This window comes from Osmia lignaria, chromosome 9, assembly GCF_051020975.1.
Source record: "Osmia lignaria lignaria isolate PbOS001 chromosome 9, iyOsmLign1, whole genome shotgun sequence".
In the NCBI taxonomy this organism is placed as follows: Eukaryota; Metazoa; Arthropoda; class Insecta; order Hymenoptera; family Megachilidae; genus Osmia; species Osmia lignaria.
This window is the reverse complement of record NC_135040.1, coordinates 4,236,534-4,254,097: the sequence shown is the minus strand read 5'-3', so window position 1 is coordinate 4,254,097 and position 17,564 is coordinate 4,236,534. Positions and strand designations below refer to the sequence as shown.

The 17,564-nt window shown below is 45.2% G+C and overlaps 1 protein-coding gene across 2 annotated transcripts in view; it reads left to right on the top strand.

The window, feature by feature from the left end:
* The first annotated feature begins 362 nt into the window (after positions 1–362).
* LOC117600476 (uncharacterized) overlaps positions 363–17,564 on the top strand; it is a 47,157-nt gene continuing 29,955 nt past the window's right edge. For both annotated transcript variants that reach the window (XM_034316003.2, XM_034315983.2), the window contains exons 1-2: positions 363–2,597; positions 12,974–13,015. In XM_034316003.2, coding sequence (XP_034171894.1) covers positions 2,132–2,597; positions 12,974–13,015 — 508 coding nt within the window. In that variant the 5' untranslated portion in view covers positions 363–2,131. The remainder of the gene's footprint in view (positions 2,598–12,973; positions 13,016–17,564) is intronic.

The window sequence follows — 17,564 nt, the reverse complement described above, 5'->3', positions numbered from 1 at the left end:
CCGACCAATCCGCGATGCGAGACGGCCACTGTCGGCGCGTAAAGTAGCGGAGGCGCCTTTGTTACGAGGGGTCGTTGGGAAGAGAGTGTAGAAAAGAAGAGATCGAGAGAGTGGGGTTGTACGCGCGTCACGTTGAAAGGGAGGCAGGCAGGCAACCGTGGACGAAGAGAGAAGGGGTCCTTTCCCCAGCCAGGAGGGGGCAAACGGCGTCGGAGGGGGTGTGGGGTCGGGTAAACGCCACCCTCCGCGGCTCCCTACGTCTATGTGTACCCGCGTAACGTGTGTGTGTGTGGGTGCGTGTACGGCGCCCCCGGGGGGTTTCCCTTCTTCGTTGGCTGTCGCACAGTCGAGCAACCCTGTGCTCCGAGCCAGCTCAGTTGCCCATCGCCGCGACGACGACACGGTTGCGCCACGACGACAGGCCAGACACGTCACCGTAACCGTAACCGGGACTACCCCCGAGAGCACAGCCACGTTGCTTCTCTCTCTTTCTCTTTCTTTTATCAATTTCCTCCGTACGTTTCGGCTGATTTACCAAGTACCGTGTCACACGCGACATAGTATCAATCTCGCCACGCGGATCCAGCCGCTCCGTTTCTTCGAAGTAAGCCGCCCCCGCGCTGTCAGTTGCCTCCGGTGAATCCGCAGTTCTCTGTGTGCGCCTAGTTCCGTATGACCGATCGACCAAGACCGAAGGATTCGAGGAAGGTTCGTAGATCGTTGAAAGACGGCATGGGGAGAGAAGCGGAGGGTGGACATTGTTTGTGATCATTGAAGAAACGAGAAAAAGAAGGGCTGATCATCGGCGACTGGTCGATCCTGCCAGTGGACGAGTGCCTTCCTGTTGGGCAGAGGAAATAGTAGTAGGAGACGAGCAGAATACTGTTTTTTTGTCTTGTGAAATTCGATCCAAACGGTGAGAAGAATGAATGGAAGCGGTTCCACGAATTTCCATGCGCATCGTTGAGGTCCGAGGAGAGTTTTGTTCCGTGGCCAGGCACGATGAATGGAGTCCATCAGCGCCGATATCGGGACGAGTGAATAGAATTCTTGGACGCAGATAAGGTTCTAATTGTCTTCGGGACGAGATTTAGGGTGAGAAAGAGAGAGAGAGGAAAGGGAGTAATAATCGAGTAACTTCGTACCGGTTGCTTCGAGCAACGAGGAAAGCGGTAATCCGTACCTGAACACAACGAAACTTCCATTCAACGAACAGACTGGACGCATGTGTGCCGTTAGACGCGTTGTTTCTACACGGTAATTGTGTTTAAGTGCGAAAGAAAACGCGAGACAATCGGTCCGCACGGGTTCTCGAGTTGCCGTCGCTCGCCGAAACCTGTCGCAGCTTCTGTCTTCGCTCGACAGATCAAGGATTTTTACGTTTACAACGAAGATTAGCCGAGAACGCAGGCCAGTAAGCTTTCCAACAATTTTCTATGCACGAAAAACATTCCATTTCGAGAGATCCTCGATGATGGAGATCTATGAGAACACTTAGAATCGCCGGCGGGTCCATATCAGGATCTAATCTCGATTTTCTATCTCAACTCGTTCCGTATATTTTTCGAAACTAAACGGACGATTAGTCGATCCCTTCTTAGCGGGCCTACAATTCATTTTCAACGTTCGTCGATCGGAGCGTCGGCGAGGGTATCGAAAAAGCGACGCCTCCGCTCGCGACAAACCGTCGGATGCCGAACGAGCGTTATGTCAGGGCCTAGCCGCGGCAAAGGACTCGTTTTACTTCCCTCTTTGATCGATCTACGTGAGAAAATATCCTCCGATCTCTAATACCCAGGACATCGAGTTTGTGTTCGAAACAGAATCCAACGAACCCCGTCAGTTTCTTTATTCGAGACTGCTGAATCGCGGAGTCGTTTGTAAACAAAAGTTCCTAAAAATCCAGACGCAAATCAACGAGCAAATATTTCAATATCTTAGCGAGGATATTCTACAGGAAATTCGCTAGAAGAACAACGATATATCCTTGAATCCTGTTCCGTCAACGAGCCTGGCTATGATGCTCCATTGACAGGGACGCGGTAGACTCTAGGAAATATTCATTAAAAGAGGGATTTACGAGTGGAAGATGTCGTTTTGAGTGGGTAGGATTATCGATACTGAGTCAAAGATGCCGCAGCGATCGCCGTTCGCGATCCAAGAGCTGCTGGGGCTGAACGGTACCGGAAACGGAAGCGGTACCGATCGAGGCTCGCCCCAAGGATCACCGCCAGCCGGCGTCTCGGCGGTTTCTTACGCACCCACCGCGCCTCATCACAAACTATGGGACTACATGCCCAGCCTGACGAATCATCTCGGCAATCTTGGCAATCTTGGCAATCTGGGCAACCTGACCGCCTCGCGGATGGCTTACCTGAATGCGCAGGCGGCCGTAGCGGCTGCCTTCCTGCCGCCGCCCCACCCCCACCCGGCCCACCATGTACCGCATCATCAGGTACATCAACCGGGACAACTTCCGGCCTCGCCGGCCGGCGTCAACGTGCATCCGGCTGCTCACGCGCAGCATGTACTTCCGGGAACCGCAGTCACCGCGAATCATCATCAGCACAGTCCGACTCAGCACACGCCACCCCATGGTGAGTTCATGATTTTCTATTTCCTTTTCTTTTCTTTTTTTTTTCTTAATTTCTATCGTACGTGTAATTCTTTGGTGGTTTCTTGGAATGGAACAATTATTCCATCGTCGACTTTTTCTTAATTAAAAGCTCGACCAAACGCTTTCGTTAATTTTTTCTACATTTTTTTTTCAATGCTTGTTTCTTCAAGAAGCTTTTCCAAAGCAAACTGCTTATTTCCAACGAAACCAGCCGGTTTTCTAAGCCGTCGTAACTCGTCATTACCGTTGAAACTTCGCCCCCTCCCGTTAATTTATAGATGACGATTAAAGATGACATTGTTTCCGTCATATAGTTCCGTTCGCGAGACGCGGCCCATTGTGCTTCGACAATTATAGCCGTGCCATTTATTCCATGAACGGAGCCTCTAACTGTTCCTTTCATTCGCCGGCCTATGAAGAATTGATAATTAATTTTATACAAACCGTGCAGGTATTGTGCCCGAGTAACAAGCAAACCACCACGATTCAATCTTAACGCGTTCTCGTTAAGACCTACATACATCTTGGCGCGTGGAAAACGTTCGAGAGGAACCAAGGCGTCTGGCCACTGCCGGTCGTTAGACGCAACTTTTGCGATAATAAAAAAAGGAAAACATTAAAAATAAAAAGAAAAATCGCGTCAAGTTTTTTGAACCGATCGTAGCCGACTATACAGGAACCAGCTTCCTTTTGCGCGCTGCTTCTTGTAAGAGTTTAAGCGGGGTGAGAAACCAATTAAAAAAAAGCGCGCGGTCTCCGGCCATTGATTCCACGCGTTATTAACCCCTTACCTCGGAATGGTTCAATTTCAATTTAGATTTCAAAGATTTTCAAAGAAAATTCCCGTCGAATTAAATATTAAGCAGCGGTAACGTTATATATTAACCCTCGGACGACGGACCATGGAGAGAGGCCAAAGTTTAATTGAATTTTCTTCATATTATTTTCATTTTCTAAATTTCACGCGATTCTTTCAAAAATTATTATTTCAATACATGAAACTCTTCTTTAATTTTGAGTTAATAATTCTGTTTGAGTTATAATCGACTCAGACTCCGCTGTTTAAGGGTTAATTACAGAAAGTAACAACTGGAAAGCTTATTAAAAAGTAAATTGCAATTATAATAACATTGATCGATCGACGATCTTTGGATCGACCACCCTGCTCGTCAGCGACGAGTTCAAGTAAATTAATAGGCGTGTATCTTTGTCCCGGCGTGAAACGAGCACTTAACGCACGCCACTCACGGCTATCGCTTAACAGAGAGCCACTCAAGATCGTGTTACCGAAAATTGACTCGCACCTTGTATCCGCGTGCAAACTTCTATTGTACGAACTGTATATCAGGGAGCGTGATTTTGGGGGAAAATTTGGAGGAAAGCTAGTCAGCTGGAGGTAGCTTCACGCCTGGTGAAATCACTTTTGCCAGCATTTGTGTACAAACAATTATACGAAATTGCTTGACCAGCTGTGACAGGAGGAATCAAGGAATCGAATGTCAATCGTCGTGATGCTCGAGAAAATTTTCTATTGTTTCTCTTTCTCGGGTATTAACGTCAAGATACGTTAGATGAGAGAAGGAGCGAGGGAAAGAAAGAGGGGTGAGCTGGGGTGAGCGCACTGTGGGAATTGAATATTTTTGTCAGAATAATCCCCAACGTTATGAATAATTAGTGGTATAATGAGTTGAGTGTTGGGCAGACCTGCAATGTCTCACCAAAACACAAAGAGCCTCGACAAAACGTAAAAATGGCCGTGCTCCGGCGAACTGTTCTCAACCTGCACCGATCAACCCCTTCGAATTTGCGTGAGAATTTCATCGAATCCAATCAAATCATCGATTATTAATTCAGAATAACATCTCAAATATTTATAATTGGCTACAAAATCAACCAGAATCTCTAATCTTTTCTAATTTAAAAAAATTTTTTTAATTTTATTTATCTTCCCACGAAATAAAAATGTCGAGGCGTATAATAACAGCGAGATATCGATGAAACGATGGAAAAGAAATGTGAACCAAGTTTCCTTGATACGGTATTGTCGTAATAAGATAGTATCGCGATCCGGAGCGTGGATTTTTGTCCTGTATAACGAATTTTGAGAACGATTTTCGGGTGTCGGGTTCCCGGTGTAGCACAAAGGATCTGCCCTTCCATTCAAACGTCACTCTAGCACCTCGTCTTACAGTACAGCATTTATTTGCCGCGCTTCATTCGTTCCTTTTTGTCTTAAATCTTAACCAGACTTAAAGACGAGAGCACAGAGCCGAGCCAACTGCTCTCGATTTGTCCTCGATAATAATTAATATGTCGATCGATTTCGGGTTTTGCCGGGTTTGAAAAAACACGCGCAGGACATGTCGCGTGGAACGGGGCCCTTGAACGATGTCCGGCTGTTTCGTCGATTAAAAGTCCTTTGTTCTTCGCTCATAATGGACCCTCATCCACGAAAATTTCCGAGTAACGAGGCTGCAAGTTGTTTGCACACTTGGTCCCGGTCGAAAACTTTCAACACGATCGAAAACATTCGGAGAAGTTAAAGAAAAATCGCTTGTCATAATTCGATGTTAAAATTCTACGACATAAAATCTCAAGGATTCTTATCGGTTAAGTTTCAATCGCGAAACTGTTGTACGATAAAGATTGCGGTGTAATCGAATGAAAATTCTTGCCGAGGATTTCGAGATAAATGAAAAGAGCAGGCGATAAACAGCGACAATGAATAGAAGGCGGTGGTGTAAATGGGGAATCATCGATTCGCTTGGCACCGCGTTAATCGTTAGGATGAAGAGAGGGCCAGAATGCAGGAACTCTGCGGATCGCATTGTCTAAAAATTCCGAGATTCGCGCCGGTTCGTTTCGGGCTTTTGCCTTTCCAACGGCTTGTATAGGAGAGTCTCTCTCTCTCTCTCTTTCTCTCTCTCTCGAACTCTCACTCCGCTTTTTCGGTTCGTTTGAAGTTGGCAATCAACTAGATTGCCTATCAACGCCTGAGAAGTCTCCTTGCACCACTCCCGTCGGTCCAGTCCTTTTCTTGCTCTTGCTCGCACCCTTTCCTTCTCTATTACACCCTCACACACGGCCACGCGACAACGTTGTTCTTCGTTTATTCCCTCCTTTCCTCTCGCTCGTCTACCCTTCGCCGCCACCCCTTTCACCTCTTTCTCCTACTTTCTTCATACCCTTCGCTAGTTGCCTTCCACCCGCCCCACCCATCGCTCGCATCGTCCTGGTAACACATCTCCGACAACGATTCTCAGCAAAACGTGGCGCAATCGGTCCACCATTGTTTCCGTGTACCCCTTTCATCCTGAGGGATGAACGCGCGGGCGCGAGAGATCCTCGGGATCGCGCGACAAACGGTTGACCATTATTCTATAAAGAGAGCAATATTGGCAAAATTACCCTTGAATATTCTTCGTTCATTTTTTTTTTTTTTTTTGTTCTTTTAGCTTAATCAGAAGTTTCCTTGGGAATAATAAATAATTAGGTGTATAGAGCATTGATCGACGATTGGAATTGAAGAAACCCGTTCATGGTTTCTCGCGTGTAGACCAGGCCGAGTCGGTTTCCGCGATCGTAGTGGGCTAATTTGAATTGCAACGGCTCTTACGCACACGCGATCACGCGGAATCGGTCGGGTGAAGGCGCGGAAATAGGCGGTGCAACGGAGAGGGCTAGGGGTTGTAGAGGTGTTCGTGTCGCGAGTCTCTTGTACGTGGCGACCACTTTTCCCGGAAACAAAGCCGGGCGAATTCATAATCCGCTAATTTGTTCAAGATTTTTTGCTCGAGTGGCGGCGCTTGCTTTGTCGCGGATCCCAGCGTGTCGAAGCCGGGCGCGCGTGGGGCTCGCGTTCAAGCCGCTTTGAAGTACTAATCAGTATCGACCTGCGCCTACAAGCCGCACCCCTTATCCGTGCTTACACCCTCGCCTACCGCCCACATCCACCCTCTCCTTCGCGCAACACCCCGACCGCCACGGAATTTCTCCCTTTTCTTTTTTTCCTTTCTTTTTCCTTTTTCTCTTTTCCTCGACTTTCCATCAGAGGCGTGACGCGGATCAACGCGCGGATACGTCAGCCGGAAATCTATCCCGTTGCCATTTCGATTTCTCATCGGCGATTCACCCTTTTTCCTCTTTCCACGATCGGCAACTTAAGGTATGTTTCGGAATTGCTGCTGAGACTAAGACGGAATTAATATTTGAAGGAAATAAAAGGTGTACGGTTGAGAGTATCGAATATGGATGTTGGACAAATTAATCGATTCATCTTGAAAGAGAAAAGCATCGCGGCTTGGCTAGCTGACTCGGCAGCTTATGCAATTGCGAATGCAAATTAAACGAAATTAAACAGTTAATTAAAGCACCCGGCGCCCCCGGGAGAAGTTAATTGAGATTCTTGGGAGATTTGTCGCGCGGAATGTCTTAATTTAGTCCCTTAAGCGCCCTAACTCGCCTTAACAACTTAGAATAATTGGATAACACTGCCAGGGCGTGCTCACCGTCAGAAGTAGGAAAATTCAGTCTCTCGGCACGAAGAGACGCTTCTTTTTTTTCACCTTCCTTTTTTCTTCCCCTTCATCTCTTTTTCTTTTTTAAAAACGAGTCACGATTCACCTGCATGCCGGCTTACAGCAATATTCTCTCTGTGTTTACCCGCACTCCTATTCGTGTTAACTTTAATCCCGTTGCCACAAAAGGACGATTAAAAATACCTTTTTAGAATATTAATATACGAGTAATTTTTTGATCAATTTTTTACGTGGTAAGAAAAATGGGTCGATGAACAAAGCAAAGGGAATCGTGGACAAACACGACTGTTCATGTGAGAAAGAGGAAATTCCTATTTTCCCATTGATCGATCGACCACGAATTTTCCCAGCTCAGTCAGAAATGATTTTCTCTCATTACGCTCTGGTCGCGGTGTCAATCATACGACCCACCCTCGCCTAATCGCGTAATCCGCTCGAACAAACCAATCCGGGGAACGCGAGGAAAATCTCTTCTGCGTTCGTATTTTCCGCCGGAAATGGAATGGAAATTACGAAACGGTTATATGTGGAGCTTTCGCTCGATTATCACGAGCTTCATACCCTATCAAAAATGATACAATTTTTCAGAATGCTTAACACTTAGGCCAGAGTGGTTCCCTTTTGGGCCAAAAATGAATGTTTGCTCATTGAACATTGAACAGCGTTATTTATGTATATAAAACATAATAAGATAAGAATAAAAATACAAAAAACAATTTTAATTCAGTCTTGAGTAATCTTAAAGGAAACCACTATACTTTTATAATTTAGATTCAGATATTTTGATGTCAGGATTGTAATTAACGGTGCCAAAAATCTTTACAAATGTTGAAGGTTCTGACCATTGGCCGTTACCCTCACAATTGGGGAGTGGCCCCCTTTGGAGCCAGCAATAAATTTGAAAAGGCCACAGAAGATATTGCTTCTAATTTTGTGTAAATAAAATCATTTCTAAGGAAAATTTCCCGGCTCTCTAAAAAGATTAACGAAAGTAGAAGCTACCAAAGATATTTATTCGAACGTTTATAGAAACTCTGCTTGCTCGGAACGGATAATATAAATCTGCCTATCGATCAACCCTCCTGGCAAAGTCATGCGCGCTAACCGGTCGGTGTAACGCACAGCACGTTTCATCGTAACGTAAGCATGCCGGCATTATTTCAAGTCTGTGCACAGAGTACTTAGAGGTGGTAGCCGGCTATCAATCGGCCTTTTCGCGCCTGCTCTACGCTCACCTCGTAAATTTTCACCCTTTGACACGCGCCTAATACGTGTCCCTTTCGGCAGTGTTACGCTCCTACCAACGTTGGCTGCTGGTGTTAACCCCTCGGGAGCTGCGGGACGTTAATGAAATAACACGGGAATTAGTCTCGGACATTACCGGCAAACTATGTCCATTATCGTGACTCGCTTGCGCGTACAAACGCTTCCAAGTTTCTGCTCGATATTCCGTCGAGTTTCCGGCCAACGTTTCTGCCAATCGTGGCCGAGCCGAGCGACACGATCGCTAATTAGTGGCTGCGAATTGGTGGATTCTCGTCGGCACTCGGTTGCTTGATCGATGAAAATTAAGGGAAATTTAGTGTAATTGTAGTTATCGACGATCGGATCCCTCGATCCAACTGACTTCCACTTGCTAGCCGTGTCGAATCATGTTGGTTGTTCGTATAATCGTTGCGTAGATCGATGCCGATAGAAATTAAGGGAAGTTAAGTGTAATTATGATCATCACCGATCGATGAATTAATAGCACTTCCAATTGAATTCTATGTCAAATTAGTAGAATCCTACTGAAACAATAATGAACATAGTTAAGCTTCTACGGTTCTACCTGTTGATTAGGCAAATCGACGATTAAATTACTATCAGCTAACAATTAACAATTCTACGAAAAACGGAAGCGAATAGAAATCTAATTACAAGATTAGATTTTTCATATGTCAGTGGGTCGAAGCAACAACTCTAGTCCATTCTATGCAGCATCACGTTTCTTTTGCTCCGCGTATACTAATTTCGCACTCTCGCCTTGGAAGTAGGCAAGTAGCTCTTTTACCTCGACCAAGGTCTCTTCAGGTATACACGCTAAACCTTCATCGCGTACCCCTTTTACAGTGAGAAAAAGGAAGTAGAATCTCTTCCGGATAGTCCGATCGGTTGACCTGAAAATCATGAAACGAGGAATAAACGGAACGGCAAAGGAACAAACAAAGTGTATGTCTGTGTGTGTCAACGTTCAACGTATCGTCTCGCGTTTAAAGCTGGATGGGTGCGTAAACGCGCGCGTGTACACCGACGATCTCGTACACGATTCTCGGATCGGTGTTCGTCCTGTGCGAGTGTAGAAGGCTGGTGGTAGTGGGCTTTCAAGCGAACGACCGTAAGTCGCTCAAATTGGTATGGATTTCCAGTCCAACACCTCGATTGTCCCCTCTGAAGAGTGCTTCGCGAGCATACATGAATTCACGCCTCAGACACACGCGCGCCGTAGTCCTCCGTTTTCCCTCCCCCTCATTCTCTCTTCCTTCCTCTTTCTCCATCGTCACCGTCGAACCCTGAGCACCCTCCTTCTCTATCCGCCTTTACCCGTCAATCGTGTCTGCTTTCTCGCGCCTGGTGCTCTGCTGATTTTAGAGTCGCGGGCAAAATCTTGCTTGCCCGCCGTTGTATGAATGGGCAACGGTAACACGCGGCGAACACAAGCTAGCACACGCGTCCGTGCGTGTACACGGCGTTGATTTGCGTGACGGTGAATGCGTTTCCAACCCGTTCTCTCTAAGTAGCAGCTCATTCCGCGAGCAGCTCTCTCGCGCGACTCGGAAAATGAAGCTGCCTACCGGATACGCTTCTCTCGGCGAGCCTCTTCGAAGCCACGAGTGCGTGCGTGCCTACGTACCATCTCTGTCCGTCCCACCGTTAAGGGTGTCTTTCTCGACGCGATCAACTGCCTGGGATCTCAGGACCAGGTTTATTTCCATCACTCTCTCTCTTTTTTCCCTCTTTTCATCAACGATACTCTCCTACGTTTTTGCCATTTACGCTGGTAATTATTTGTCGCCGAGGTTACCAGCCACGATTACCAAGCTGCTTATTACGCGAATTATCGAGAATGAGATGTCACGTTCGTGAAGACTAATTCACCCGTTTTCATATTCCAATGTCATCCCGGCCTATCTGAAAAATGTTAATCCGCGTCCTCGAATATGGAATAATTTTCAACTCCAAGATAAGAAACGAAATTTTCTGGGAAAAAGAAATTTTACGTTTGTACTTGAAATTATCGGTGGAAAGTGAAAATTTTTATGCAAGATGGATGAATCGTCGCGTGCTGGTTATCAGGTTAGACGTTTCCGTTCGCCTAATCCAGGTGACGGATCGAGAAAACGAGCTGACTCGGCTCAGCTCGGTTTGATCGAAGGAAATTACGCGTTGAACAGCCAGGACACGTTCGAGCCGTGTCCTGAATGGGTCGACGCGAGCTAAGCATTCGGTTCTACGGCAAGAAAGAGGCTAGAGGGACGTCTTTCAAGGAGTAACCACAAATCCTAGTATAATACTAATAGGCCCATAATAGAGTCAATAGGGCTTAGCCGCGGGACGACAATGAGATCCTGTCAAAATACGCCGGGTAACACGAAACCTAGGAAGTGGATTTTTCTCAATGGAAGGCCCCTGTCTTGTCACCAGGCTGGCGCGGGCCGTGCCTTATTGTCAGCTTTTCAAAAAATCCGAAACCTTCCAGCCGTGCACGCGATTGCGGTTTAAGTTTCACCGTAAGGACGTGCCACGGGATTTTTTGTGAAGGAAAAACGAAATAATAACGGAACGAAACGCTTAGTGACACACTTTTCGAACCGTCAAATGAACAATTCTATATATTTCCTTTTTACCTTCAATCGGTCAAAGATTTAATCCATTAAGAATTAACGGTGTTAAATCACCGATTCAATTGAAGTATCAACAAATTCCTGCTCTACATTTCTCATGCCCGCTACTCCGGAGGCTTGTTAAGTGTTCCCAACGACGGTGCATACTTTTCTGGGTTAATTTATCAAACAAACGCGCAAACTCGGCGCAAGCTCGGCATCCCCATTTTAAGACGGCGGCTCGTTAAAGTCGTTTGAGGGTGGAGTTCTGCCGCCCCCGGTGGCCGTGCACGACTACAGAAGCAGCACAACCTATATCGAGCCTCGTAACCGAATATACTCTAGCTGGTCGTTCTTGAAACGCCAACTTCTCCTTTCCACTCTGTTTTACCCCTCAGCTGTTTCATCCCTCTTCCTCTTTATCGCTCCGTCGACCGGCAACCAGCCCTAACCTTCTTAGGAACGCGAGAATCTTTTTCAACCCCTGTTTTTCAACCCCGCGAACCGTCCGCACCAACAGGGACGACTTTATTAGAAAATGGCCGTGGTGAAACGTCTTAATACACGGACTTATTTTCCTTCGTAAGGGCGATGAGCTCTGAAAGGAGTCGTATTACTCGCAAACGATGCTAGAATATCTGTATATATGGTTTGAGGAAATGGAAAAAGGTTTGATGTAGAGAGCCGCAGGTGTCGACAAAGTGATTCAGAATCCGTGTGCGATTAACGGGCGCGCGGATTTGTTCTGTCGCGTGTTGGGCAATTAAATCCAGCGGAACGGCGGAACTAACGAGTGAAACTTCAGCGAACGAACGTCTGCGCTTAGCAAGGATCCTGCGGTTTTCAAAATTGCCTTCAATTACGAATATATCGCTGTTGTATGGCAGCGACGAGCGGGGCTCGTCACTCGTTAAACGGGAAATCATGGAAATGCAATAATTAAAATTTTACGATTTCCCGAGCAAGATTGGTGCTCGTAACTCTCGTTCGTTTTCGACTACTATTTTGCTCTGCAACAGATTCGACGAAGAATCGAAGCGGAGATGAAGCGAAATATTCTCTTGTTCCAAGATGAAACAAGAAATTTTAGACTCCCCCTTTGCCTCCCCATTTTCTTCACTAATTTTCCCTTTAAATTAGTTGCCCTTTAGAAATCCGAACTTTTCAAACATCGCTGTGACAGAAATACGACTCGTGTTTATTCAGCTCGTAATTGGTATCACGAGTGTGACTAATTATTTGGAAAGGTTAATTAATTCCAGAAGGATCAAAGTTCCGATGCGGTTGAATTTTATCTGGTTCGCGGGTGAAACGAAGAAGATTGATTCCCAGTTAATTTTCCAGGGGAAAAAATGCGACCACCTCCGATAATCATTCTAACGAGGTGACCTAGGTCATGTCTCTGGTCCCGTGCGAAAGAGAACGCTGTTTTTTTTTTAATGAAATTTTAATTAATTAAATTACAGTTAATTCTCGTCGAGTCATTAAGGGTAGCGTATTCGAGACCAGTTGTATAATACGTACATGTCTCTTTCTCTCTCTCGCTCTCTCCCTCGTTCTCGATCCCAAAGAGCATTGGAAGCTGGATGAAAAATGTCTTACTAGGCGCTAATGAAATAATTGTCGAGTTAATTTTGCAGAGTCGTTAATCAGGGTCGAGCGTCGAGGCAGCCACCGCATGCCACCCCCTTCGAACCACATTACACAGAATTCTATTTCATTTTTAGATGAAATTTCGCTCCGTTCTCTACCAACGATACACTTTATTCCAACGCTCTTCTTTTCTTCTTTTACCCTGTTTTTATTCAACATCTTTCGCTTCTGGAATTACAATTCGCGACAGATAATTATTGCCGCGAATATTTGCGCAAATAATTAACAATATTTGTACGCTCGTAATTATCTAACCATCCCATTATGTTCGTTTAATAAAATCATGTAATTTTGTGTTTCAGGATACTCTCAGTCGAAGAGCTCGTTTCCAAACGCCAGTCCAGGTAAGAATTTCATCTGAAATTTTCCTTCAGTTGGAAAAATTTTGATTTGCTCGAAATTACTTGGCGAGTGGCTTTCCTCTGAATTTCTGAAATTCAGTCGTGTTAAATTGTGCATAGGACCTCGTTTCCAGCTATAACGTTGAAGTAGTTCCTCGAGTTTCAAAGGGGTAAGGAAAATTCGGTTCTGTTCATTTTCCACCAGGCGGAAACGGTGAATCGATAAAGACGAGCAAACTATCGTGCAGAGGTTACGATGTTTTTCGCTCGGCTTCTTCGACGCGATCATCTTCAGCGATGCTTGGAACTTTTGAAAAATGCGAACGAACTTTCGATTCTCTATGCTTCCGCGACGATTTGAAAATATTTCTCGAGGAAATCGACTTCGAACGAGAGTACCTCTTTCGCAAGTGCCCTTATAACTTCTTCTATCTTCCATTCAGCGATCACGATTTAGAACTCTGCTTTTTAAATTACAGACAAACCGTCGGGGGTTCATGAAAACACATATTCCCATTAGGATTCATAAACGAGATTCATGATCGTCGTGACAAAGCTACATTACTCTTACAATGACGTCATGCGGTGCGGAGGACGAGCGGGAAAACTGATTACGTATTCATACTGGCTATGATTCCGATTTTTCCGAACCATTAAGCGGCTCTCGTCTGACCCGCAAACCGATGTCGTTCGAAACAAGAGGCGACAGCTCGAGAATGATTACCGTGGCTGAACTTTGCATCTAATGGGCCAAGGTTCGTCTGTCGTTATAACAGAAGAATCGAATGAAATTTGAACCCTTTGCATCTGAATCATTTTTACCATGATCCATCGGTAAATTTGATTTCCCAAGGCGATATTGAATTTTTATTTTTGAAAGTTTGAAAAATTATGAACAGACCGGGAGTTGGAACCATTGAATCAGAATTAACGTGAGAAGGAAGCGTCTTAGAAAACGATGATAAACAAGAATGCGAAAGGAAACGGGAACGCTCAGGTACGAGCAATCGTATATAATTTCTCTGGAACGGCGATATTGAATTTCTTGTCAAAATATTTCGAGAAATCGAGGGTGCCGACCACACCCTACCCAATTCGAACGCTAATCGGTAACGGGAGACTTTCTTACCACCGAAACTCGAGTCTTCCTCCACGCCTATCGTTCAATTCTAAATTGCTGTTCTTTCAACTACGATTCTCTAAAATTCCTAGTGAAGATAATCTCTCGACAAAAACGAACGAATTATTCCCTGATTAGCAAGTTTCGCTAAATATCGTCTTTCGTCTTTTCGGAAGGAAGCAAGTGTTGATGCTGCGCATCGTTACCAAAGTGTAAGACAGAGATTTTTATATTGGCCGTCGTTTTCGTTGCGTCAGCAGGCAGACGAAACGGTTTGCCATCAGGATTACGAAGGATTCCGCAAGGACGAGACGAGAGGCGTCCTTAACGAGCAGCTTTCCGACAGAATTGGTTGTTTTAACAACTGTGCGCCACTTTGAGCGAAGCTAGAGAGAGGTGAAAAAGGGTGGGACGGTGGAGGGCGAAGGACGAGGGTAGCAAAGGTAGGGAGAAAATACGCGGTTTTCGCGAGGACACGCCGCAGAGGTACGGTAGCTGCTACGGTAATAGTCCAATTTGCTGGCAAAGGAAAATACCGGAGGATTCTGGGTGGTAAAAGGAGAGCTGGAACGGCCCCGGGGCTGCCACTGGCAACGCTCAGAAAAGACGGTTAGAAAATTGGAGACGCGACGAAACACGGAGCGAGGGAGTCTTTTCCGTTGGAGGACCTGTTTTCCACCAGAAGGCCACCTACTTTTCTTTCAGACCCGGTTTACTGGCTGACGTGATGTCAATTATACATAGGGAGTCGTATAAGGACTGCCGGTAAACGGGAAACAGTCTTTCCTGTGATACGCCATATTATTCAGGAAGATTCAGAGAAATTTGAAGAAAGAACGAGCAAATTAGTTTCCAAAAGAAATTGCAAAATAAATAGCTGCCGATAGTGCCTTTTATGATTAGAATTAAAATTGCGTTATATAAAAGTCTACTTTTCGAGCTGCTAGCAATCTATCGAGCTTCTTGAATCCTCCAGCCGTCAGAAGCTATCCCCAGTGTCCAATCCAATCATCTTATTTCCCGTAGTATCGATTTCATCGCTCGTTGGAAATTTCTTTCCCGAGAAGAAGTACCTAAGACAGGTCGACGGGGAGAAAGAAGGGGGATGAATCCTTATGCAAATGCTTTCAATTCTGTCAGACTGCTGTTTCGAATGATAAAGTGTTTTAATATCTAATAATTGTCGTTGCTCGTTGAAGAAGAGCAAAGAAAAGCGAAGAAAATAATTTAGATGCTCGGGAGGGATTGTTCGAGAGAGAAGAGGAGAGGAGCGAGGGTTAACTCTGACAAAGGGGTTAACCAACGATTCCTCGATTCGTCGCGAAAGAGATATTTCTCTCTCTCTTTCTCTCTCTTTCTCTCTCTCTCTGTCCGGGTTGGAAACGGTTGAACGGTATAAATCGGAGGAACGGGCCCGCGGTAACTCCGCGCTTCTTTCTTGCTTTTTCTCCTTTCGTCACTCGTGACCGATTGTACCTATCATAGTGGCTCGAGATGCGCGTGTGTTCCCATACATCTCCTTTCATTCGAGAGACTCGAGAAGAGAAGTGGGTGGACGGTGCTCGTTGGGGTGTCGCCGAGGATAGACAAAGAGGGTCGTCGGTTGAACACGCGGCATGGAAAACGGGAGAAAGGGAGAAGGAAAACGAGAAAAACGAAGGTGCAAGTGGATAGAAGAAGTTGGGCGAACGGTGAAACAGGGATGGAGAACGAACGAGCGAGAAATGGGTGCCGAGGGCTGCCACGTCGGAGGAGGCAACAAAGATATTAATTAAGAATTAACACGCGTACTGAAACCGCCCTTAATTAGTAACAGTCAGTGCCTGGAGCAGCGGTTTGTCTGCGCGAACCTGTACCAGTGGGTGCAGGGTAAACACGGGGAATGAATTGTGATGAAAACAGAAAAAGAAAAAGAAAAGGTAAAACGAACATAATAATAATGATAGAAAAGCTGGCAACGGATAGGCGGACGGTGATCCGCGAAGGAAATATAATTTGCCTCGAATATTCCGTCGACGAGGATGATAAAAGAAAAACGTTTCGTGGCACGGTTTCTTCGATCGAGAGTGCGGATGACGATGGCGTTTTACGCGAAACGAAGTTTAACCCGCGGCCACGAAAATAGTAGGCGAAGAGAAGCCGGGGTGCAACGAGCGAAGGCCAAACGGACATAAAGGAAAAGCCTTCAAACGGTTTTCACTCGTGTCACGAAACATATGCTTTGATTACTAGCTGGAGCTCATTAGCACCGTAATAACATGAAACGGGTGTACGCGAAAAGGGATACCTTAGAAACAGTTTAATACCGACGAAGAATTTCGCTTTACGACTTTTCCGCAGAAGGACACTCCGGATTGCCTTAGCTATTCAACCGGTGCACGGGCCGACCGGCAGAATGTATCTTAATCGGGGCTTAAGATTTAACTGGCTGAAAGAAATTTTTAAAAAATTCAATTTGCAAGTTGAACTCTTTGTGTCATTAGGTTGCTGTATCGTACAAATTGAATAGCTATTAAGAATTTAAGGTGAAAGTTCAAAAGCTAAATATTTCGAAAACAAATAGGATAATGCAACGATGACCCTTTTTCTAAAAGAGTAAGAAATATGATATAATGTATATCTTAATTCTCGGATGGCGGACCATGGAGAGACTCCTAATTCCGTACTTTATATTACTTTCATTTTTTAAATTTTGCACTGTCTATTTAAATAGAATTATAGTTTAATTTGTAAGAAATACATTTACTATATTTTCTGCTTATTTAGGAAAAATTATATAGAAATCAATGACTGTACGTTACCCTATTATTAGCCAGTCTAATACATCCTGTATTTTCATCTATCCAACATATCCGTGATTTCTCCTAACGATTGATCGATAGATTCTTCTTCGGTGATCAAACCAGCCTGTGCTCTGAATATCTTCCCGTCGAGGATGCTGAAGAAGCAACGTGCCGCATTTAGAGCGCCCCGTTCAAAGCGTTCTACATACTTTGAATTTCTCTCTAGCGCTACTTTACATTCGGAACGCAATTATGGCTGGGCAAAATGAAACCCTTTCTAATAACCGGTTAAATTCATCCTCGGCAATTGAATGGCGTTGAAAGTTTGAGTCAGTGAAAGGACGCTTATTTTTTAAATAGCAACCCGTTACGCGTTCTTGCACGATGAATATAGTGGTTCTAACGGGCTTTGAACGAGTCAAAAGCATTTCGCTATTTCTTCTTCCGTTTTTTAATTTTTTTTCTTTTTTTTTTTTTTTTTTTAAATAACACCTTCACCGCTGAATAGAGGTCATTAGCTTCACGGTATTCCGTCGGTGATTGGTCGTGGCCGAGGCAGAATTTTCCTGTTGCCGGAAAGGTTTCCAGAGGGAAGGAGAATTTTCGAAAGCATTCTCAGCCTCGTTATCCTTTCATTGGCCAAGCTGTC